Source organism: Lactuca serriola, chromosome 9 (assembly GCF_051521515.1).
Source record: "Lactuca serriola cultivar US96UC23 chromosome 9, Lser_US96UC23_V15, whole genome shotgun sequence".
NCBI lineage: Eukaryota > Viridiplantae > Streptophyta > Magnoliopsida > Asterales > Asteraceae > Lactuca > Lactuca serriola.
Window position 1 is genome coordinate 79,888,714 of NC_136416.1, and position 8,465 is coordinate 79,897,178.

At 28.8% G+C, this 8,465-nt stretch overlaps 1 protein-coding gene across 1 annotated transcript; it reads left to right on the plus strand.

Moving 5' to 3' along the window:
* The first annotated feature begins 4,519 nt into the window (after window positions 1-4,519).
* On the plus strand, window positions 4,520-7,321 carry LOC145073903 (uncharacterized). Its single transcript, XM_079020378.1, has 3 exons — window positions 4,520-4,660; window positions 5,840-5,953; window positions 6,043-7,321. The coding sequence occupies exons 2-3, from the start codon at window positions 5,849-5,851 to the stop codon at window positions 7,285-7,287; spliced, it is 1,350 nt and encodes a 449-aa protein (XP_078876504.1). The 5' UTR covers window positions 4,520-4,660; window positions 5,840-5,848; the 3' UTR covers window positions 7,288-7,321.
* The last annotated feature ends 1,144 nt before the right edge of the window (window positions 7,322-8,465 follow it).

Genomic DNA, 8,465 nt, shown 5'->3' on the forward strand with positions numbered 1-8,465 from the left:
TTGTCTTAACAAATCAAGTAGATAAGCATGTCAAAGCTGACAAAGTAACCAAATACTTTATAATTATAGTGAAATAACATACTTAGCCTTCAACTATACATTTAGAAAAGGATCTAAAAAGATTAAACAGTTTGAGCCCTAAGTTTGTCAAACACAAATAGATTGCCGAAACTGGTATAAAAGTGTATGATGACTGTTTGTCCTAAAAATATCACCACATTTTTCCTCTGCCAGGTTATAAAAGTGAAAATGTTACAATTAAACCCATTTCAAAATAGGTTTCCAAAGGTTTTTAACTTTTTGTTATATGAGACATGGTGATAAACACATAAGGTACTCAGATAGTGGTTTCTTTTATCACATAACTGAGCTAAATTCCCTTATAATATAATATGTTTAGGAAGATGGACATGATGTTACCTTCAGATATGAGATTAAGGACAAACCATAAGACACAATGTACTTCAATGCCAATCAGTTGTGTTTAACAAACTATCATATGTCAATGGACTTATATAGAACTTGATCTCAACTAGCCAACTAAGTGATGCTTAATATGGAATTAATTTCAATAAGGTTTAAGGGAACATAAACGATGCAAACAAGAAAGTGGTAGCTCCTTCTCAGAGTAACATCTGCATACTTAATATGTTGGTATTTATAAATGGTGTGTAGGTTTTAGTAATGTTTTTAATTTGGCAAATTTCATGAAAGACACTAACATTAATAAAATTATGATTTTGACATCGTGTTTTCTTTGTTCTCAATTAAGTTACTAAGTTTACAATTTTGTTGTAAATTTAATCAATCGACCGGTTTGCTTCGGGTGTTACATGTTTTTCACTTACTGATTAGGCAAAAAGTTGGCGTGGTTTCCATATATGATTTTAGTTGGCAAACATATATATTACATTAAATTCGTAAGGAGATTTGTACTCACTTTCCTTTATTTTTTCTTCTTTTCTTCTCTCATAGCATCACAATTTTGTGCAATGACTTTCCAATGTTGCTCAAGTGGTTCATCACCCCAAAGTGGTGTAAGCAAGACAATTAAAGTTTCCTTTAGGAGACATTACTATGGACAACCCACCTTGTCTTAGGTGCTGTTTGTTTTTTCGAAGAGAAATTGCTTGAAGTCTGCGGACCACCTTTTCAATCCTCTGTAGCAGAAGAGGTGGAACAAACGGCTGCAGCATGTAATAAAAAATATGTTTGTTTTTTAACGTTTGCAGACTGCTGCTGTAAGTTAAACTAAGGCGTGAAGAGGTTTGAAGCAGTTGGTTTAGTGCTGCGCCACGCAGCACACGCGCATCAGTTTTTAAGTCAGAAGTCTTCTGAAAAACAAACAGCTGCGAATGGCCAAGTGCTGCGCGTGTGCTGCGCGACGCAGCAATAAGTGGTTTGAAGTGGTTTTTTTAAAAAAACAAACAACACCTTACTTACACTACTTTGGGATGATGAACCACTTGAACCAGCTTGGAAAACCAGTGTACAAAATCATGATGTTGTGAGACATAAAAAGAAAAAAGAATACATATCTACATTAGGGTTCAATTTAACATAAATATTTGCCAATTAGGAACATATGTGGAAGCTCCATCAACTTTTTGTCTAGTTAGCAAATAAGAAATATTAAACATCCGAAGCAAATCATTCTATTAGTTAAATTTGCAACAAAATTATAAAGTTAATGAATTCATAAAAAATACGAGATTAAGATCAAATATTTATATAAACTTAATGTGTTATCTAATTTGTCCTTTTTTTTTTTCAATCACTACGAGGCATTTTGAGTCTCAACAAAAGAGATATTGCCCTTCACTTATTTTAATAACTAAGATCAAAAATTGTAATGATGCATTATTTTAACATGTACATAACTTATTTTCAAGAAATTAGATAAAAAGTTAATAAATAATAATTTATATATTTATTAATTTTTAAATATAGATATATAAAAGTTATAGTATTCATCATTTTATTTTGAATACTTATTAACTAAAATACATAATAAAGAAAACCATTATATTATATTTCGACTTTTTTGTGGTCTAAAGTTTAAACCACGAAATAATCAATATATAGTGATTTTTTAAAGTTAGAAAGGTTAATGTCATAAAAACCTTTAAGTTTCAGGGTTTTTTCGGTTTTACCCAAAGTTGAATTTTATGTCCGTTTTTACCCTAATATTTTCGAAAAAATGTTCAGTTTTACCCTTTTACCGGTAATAACAGGTTTTCCAGGTTACCATTAAATTAAATTTACAAAAAAAAACCCCTTAAGTTTACCCTTTTTTGCGCTTTTACCTTTAAGTTTATAATTTTTTTTTTACACTTTTACCCTAAGTATTTTTTTCAAAATATATGCATTCATGTAGAAAAATCGTATTTATATACGAAAAACTGTTTAATTAAAAATTGTATTTATATTTTTAATGTTATATATATATATATATATATATATATATATATATATATATATATATATATATATATATATATTTGTTTGTTTGTGTGTGTGTGTTTGCAAGGTTATACCATTTAAAAAGATAATTTATATTTTTAGAATTATAAATACGTGTTTTATAGATATAGTTTTTAGAAGTATAAATACACATTTTTACATTATTATATATAAATATGTATCTATACTTCTATAAATATATTTATATTTAAAAAAAAACATATATCAAAATACATAGTTACACTTCTAAGAGTATATGTATATATTTATATAAACATGTTTATGATTCAACAAGTTTTTTTTATTGATATGTATATTTTTAAATGCATAAAAATATATATTTGTAGTTCTAAAAACATATTAATTTGTGTTTTTTTTACATCTTAAATGGTTTATCCAAGAAAAAACCCATACACACACACACACACATATATATATATATATATATATATATATATATATATATATATATATATATATATATATATATATATGGCAAAAATGAATATATGGCTGTCATATATATAAAGATATGTATAGAACCAATAAAATAATATCGTTTCAATAGAAAAATCACTGGTTATATTATTCCAATTTTTTCATATTGTGTTCCAATCCTATTTTATCTATTTCCTGATGCAACCCTACCATATTTCGTTTGTATATGCGTACTCTATAAGCCTTCACGTATGTATATCTATATGGTGTTTCAGTGAGTCTTGCATAATGGTTTTTTTTTCATTAATAATAATGCCCTCGGGTTTATAATCAAGAGTGAGATTGTCGTTGGTTCTCTTAATCCATTAGTTTTTAATCACTATAAGATTCCTTTATTCATTTTCCACAATGGGTTCAAGGAGTAGCAACTGTTGGTGAAATATCATGATATACTTTCAGTTTGAAAAATTAAATTTATAAACTTAAATTAAAATGATTAACAAACAAAATTTCAAATAAAAGATGCACGGAAAAAAAGATTTGATTCATTTGAGTTAAACTATATATTTTTGGTGGTTCTATACCTAACATTAGGTACATAACAGCCACATATTCTCCATGCCATATATATATATATATATATATATATATATATATATATATATATATATATATATATATATATATATATGAAGAAATAACATTAAAAAAAATGTAAATACGATATCTAATTAAAATTTTTTCGTATATAAATATAATTTTTCTGCATGAATACATATAATATGAGAAAAAAATACAACAGGTAAAAGTGTAAAAAAAGTATAGATTTAAGGGTAGAAACCCATGAAACTATATTCTTATAAAGTTCAAATGTTGTATTTTAATTGTCATCGTACAACGAGTGAAATGACAAACGGGCAACAAGCTGTGCCGCTAAGCCTTTTTAAATGGTAAAACTAATTCTTTTAAAGAATAAATCCGAAGATCTAGGGGATATAACATTACTATGCATGATTCGTTGTACTCTTTTAAGAAGCTCTACCGCATCCGGTGCGAGAAAACCAAACGTATCAAATGCAAATGGTATGAACACGTGTTGATTTTCCACGCACGATCTCTCATGTTTGGTGACTTTGTCTGTGGCTGTTTTTAAAGTAACATGTCCCGCTGTTGTCACCGATAAAAGGGTAGAAACGTAAAAAACTATAAACTAAAGGGTTTTTTTGCGAAAATAATATAATGGTAACCTGTTATCACCGGTAAAAGGGTAAACCATATATTTTTTGAAAAATGCTAGAGTAAAAACGTACATAAAATTCAACTTTAGACACAATCGACAAAACTCTGAAAACTTGACAGTTTTTATAACATTAGCCCAAGTTATAATGGATTACATACAATGGAAAAATATAAAACGTAAGTGGTTTATTAACGAAAACGAATAAAAATTAATACATAAACTGATTAAAATATACCATATGTTTTTTTTGGATTTTGACAAATTACCAACCATCAAATTATAATCTGGTCAAAAAGTAAAAATCGTATTTAATAATTTCAATTTTCAAGATAATGGGCGGAAGAGCAAAGAGTCCCCGCACAAAAAATAAAAAGCCACTCAAATACACAATTCAAATTGCAAATAGCAAAAAAAATCCCCGCTTCCGCCCTCCGCTCTACTCTGCCCCACCGCCGTCGCTCCTCGTCGCTGCTGTGTTCTGCCGGTTGCCAACGTTTTGACTGAGGATGCCATAACAAGGTAATTTTCTACTTCTAATATCGAAATCTACCATCTGTCATTTGTTAATACTTAAGTTAGGGTTTATTTCAAATGTCGACCCATCTACAATCTTCCATTCTTCATTTCTTCGAATCTACTATTTTTTTGTTGTCGTGTTAAACAATCGATGTTCATGGTTCTGTTAATCTGCTAATTTTTGTTAATATTTTGTGGAATTATTCGAATGCCTAATAATATTTTGTTCGATGGAGGTGTTCATAGTGAAATTTTCTTTCACTTTATCCATAATTTTTTTATTTTAGTTAGTAGATTTGTTTCTAATTACCCATTATATATGTTTAAAATTTAGATACTACTTTGTTATAAAAATTTGGATAAAGGTAATTAAATCTAGTGATTGACTTTAAAATGTGGGTTAATCTATTCCCACCCCTGCTTTCTATATATCGTGAATACTCCTCTTTTATACTTTTATTAATATTAAGATTATATATTGCCACTAAATTTATATTATACGAAAAGAATCCCTTTTATTTAGTTATTATGAATACATAAAACCACACATCAGACAAATGTTGCTTTGTCGACAAGGTTAAATATGTCATAAAAAATTTTCAAAATTTAAAGTGGCCAGAACAGAAAGTTATGAAAATTTAGTTGTTTTAGTGGAATGTTTGATGTCAAAATTTTCACTAGTCATAGTCGACATTAAATAATTTTAAAAATGATTATTTTTATTGTCGAAACTAAAAGATGATATGAAACAAAAAAAATCAAAATATGATGGATTTAGGTAATTTGCCCATCGTTATTATTATTTTTTTTATTATGTCAAATATTTCTTTGTAGTATATACATAATACAAAATATTAATCGGACATAACAACACTACGATTGTATACAAAATATAGCTAACAAACTATTTGTTTTTTTTTTTTTTTTATAAAATACTATTTTCATATAGAAACGCCATAAATTGATTATGAACACAAAGTTCCAGATACTTACCTTACTTTCTAATAACATTTTTATAAATTAATAATATTATGGTGAAAAAACAAATAATTTGTAACCCATTTACGGCATTAACCCAATTAGCTGTTATATAAAACAAATATGACTGACCAATTTCTGCAATCACTATTCGCTTTTATCCTTCCTTATTCATCACTTACAAATTGTAATATTTATCAACAGTTAAAACAAATGATGGATTTCCACATAAATGAAGTAAAAAGTGAAGAAAACGAAGTAAACAGTGATGAAGGACATTCTGTTATCAACACTACATCACCATTTTCCACCAACATGGTATGTTATACAAAGCTCATTATTAATTATCATATCAAGTTCATTATTAATTATTTTATTTTGTTAACGAAAACAAATGTAAATTTCAGGTGTTCAATACTAGTGAAGATCTAAAGAATTGGGCCCAAAATGTCGCACGCTCTCTAGGTTATGTTATTGTTACAAGAAGATCCAAGCCTAATCTAGTTGTACTAATGTGTGATCGTGGTGGTATATACACAAGTAAAAATTCCTCTCGTAAAAATATATTTTCAAAAAAAATAAATTGTCCGTTTAATTTGGCGGCAAAATACTCGAAGGCGAATGATTTTTGGACGTTAAGGGTGATATGTGATGAACATAATCATGAACCTGCAGAACGTGTGGAGAGTCATGCATATGCAAGACGACTGTCTGATGAAGAAACTCGTTTGGTGGAAGAATTGACAAAAAAGAATGTTAAACCGATGGATATTCTATTAGCATTGAAGGAACAAAATAAAAATAACGTGTCTTCTTTACAAACTGTATACAACGCACGCCAAAAATTTCTAAGAAGTTTAAAGGAGAAAGATGCATCACAAACTATGGTTTGTGATATCGATGCTCATACGTATGATGAGTGTTTGAGAAATAATCGTGTTGATCCACCGATTGAAAAACTCTTTAGACAAAGTTGTTTGAAAAAGGAAAATGTTTTGGGGAATTTTGAACCTTTGAGACATGGTTCTTGTTCATGTTTGTGTTCGTACATTAATCAATTCCCGAATATGTTCGAGAGGTACATAACGGAAGTACAAGATGTAAAAAGTGATGGAAATTGTGGATTTCGAGCAATAGCTGTTTGTCTTGGTTTTAATGAAGATGCATGGCCTACAATTCGATCTGATTTAGTGGATGAGTTAAACACACACAAGGAAGAATACGATGAGATTTTTGGAAGGGAATGTCGATTACAACTTCATGACTCTTTGAATTTCTTTCGTACAGATATTGATGCGACATTTGAGTATTTGATGACTTTGCCTGATATGGGTATCTTGATTGCTTCAAGATATAATGTGGTATTACATTGTTTAAGTGTTGGAGATAGCTTGACATATTTACCACTTTGGTCTACTCCACCAACTTGGCATGAACGTGTTGCTATTGCAATTGGACTTGTTAATGGAAACCATTATGTCAAATTAACATTACAAGCAGGGTACCCTATGCCTCCTATTGTGCCTCAATGGACTCATTATAGATATGAGTGTGCATCTTCATGGGTTACTCCGTATATTACTCAACTAGACATGTATAATCAATGTTATCATTCTCATTGTAATTTTGAAAAAATTACTAAAGATACTTAAAGGCGTAATATGAGATAGCTTCTATTTTTAATTATCTTGTTTGTCTTATTTTTGTAAAATGTTTGAGTACGGTGGATTAAACATACTGCTTACATGTTTAAAGCAATGTAAGAAAACTATTTCATGTTCATAAATAAGTTGCCAACAAAAAACTTAATTAATGACCAAGTTTTGATTTTAACCAAATAACATCCTCACAACTTGATAATACAACAAACTTGTTGCAAATATAATTATAATGTAATGCCCACTATAGAAGAGTTTTTTCACATTGTTTTTTTATGGCCCACAATAGCAATCATATATTTAAAATAATTTTGTATAAAACAATCTACAAAAAATTAACTAAATTAAATAATAATTAATTTCTTTAATTGTGGAAAGGTTAATCACAATCATCAAGAAGATCGAGTATTGGAAGTGAAAAAATGGTTTTTAATGCAGTGTCACGGTTCATTAAAGTGGGCACAAAGTTGGGACACGAGATGAATGGATGAATGAGAATATGTCATATGTCATCAATAATAAAGGAAATGGGTGTGTCTCTTGTTAATAAATGAATATTTTATCTATCAACGCTTGTAGTATATTGAATAAGATGAAAAGATACAATTGGGAGTGTCTTTCCTTGTTATACACGTGACTCGGGTTAGCACGATAAATTTGTTTCTTTTAAAGAGTTGTGGAATTTCTCTTTTGATATAGCTACAATAGTGCTAGAGGGTTATTAGGTGGAATTTTGTCTATTTGGGATCCAATGGTGTTTGAAAAAAATAAAATTATTGGTACCGATAATGTATTGATAGTAGAGGGGAATGTATATTTTATAAATTCCCGTGTTATTTAGGGGGTGTTTGGATAAATAGTTTTTAACTTATTAGTTTATTGCTTATTTGCTTATTGTGGTGAGAATAAACAATTTTTTAAAATGTGTTTGGATTAGCTTATTGCGGTGGGAATAAGCAATAAACAATAAGCATTTGAAGTGTTTGACAAATAAAACAACTTATATGACTAAAATGATCAATAAGCAATAAGCATTCCTTCCATTGCTTATTAAAATCAGTTTATTTAACTTATTCCTACCGCAATAAGCTGATTTTTAAAGACTCCTATGTTGGTGATTTTAGTGTCACCATGTCATTTTAAGTAACTGGAACTAACATGTGAGCTAAGGG

What these genes read in the sequence shown, in the direction of transcription:
- LOC145073903 (XM_079020378.1), top strand. Translation starts at nt 5,849, where the DNA reads ATGATGGATTTCCACATAAATGAAGTAAAAAGTGAAGAAAACGAAGTA. An exon ending in CACCATTTTCCACCAACATG is followed by an intron (nt 5,954 to 6,042) that starts GTATGTTATACA and finishes TGTAAATTTCAG; the next exon opens with GTGTTCAATACTAGTGAAGA.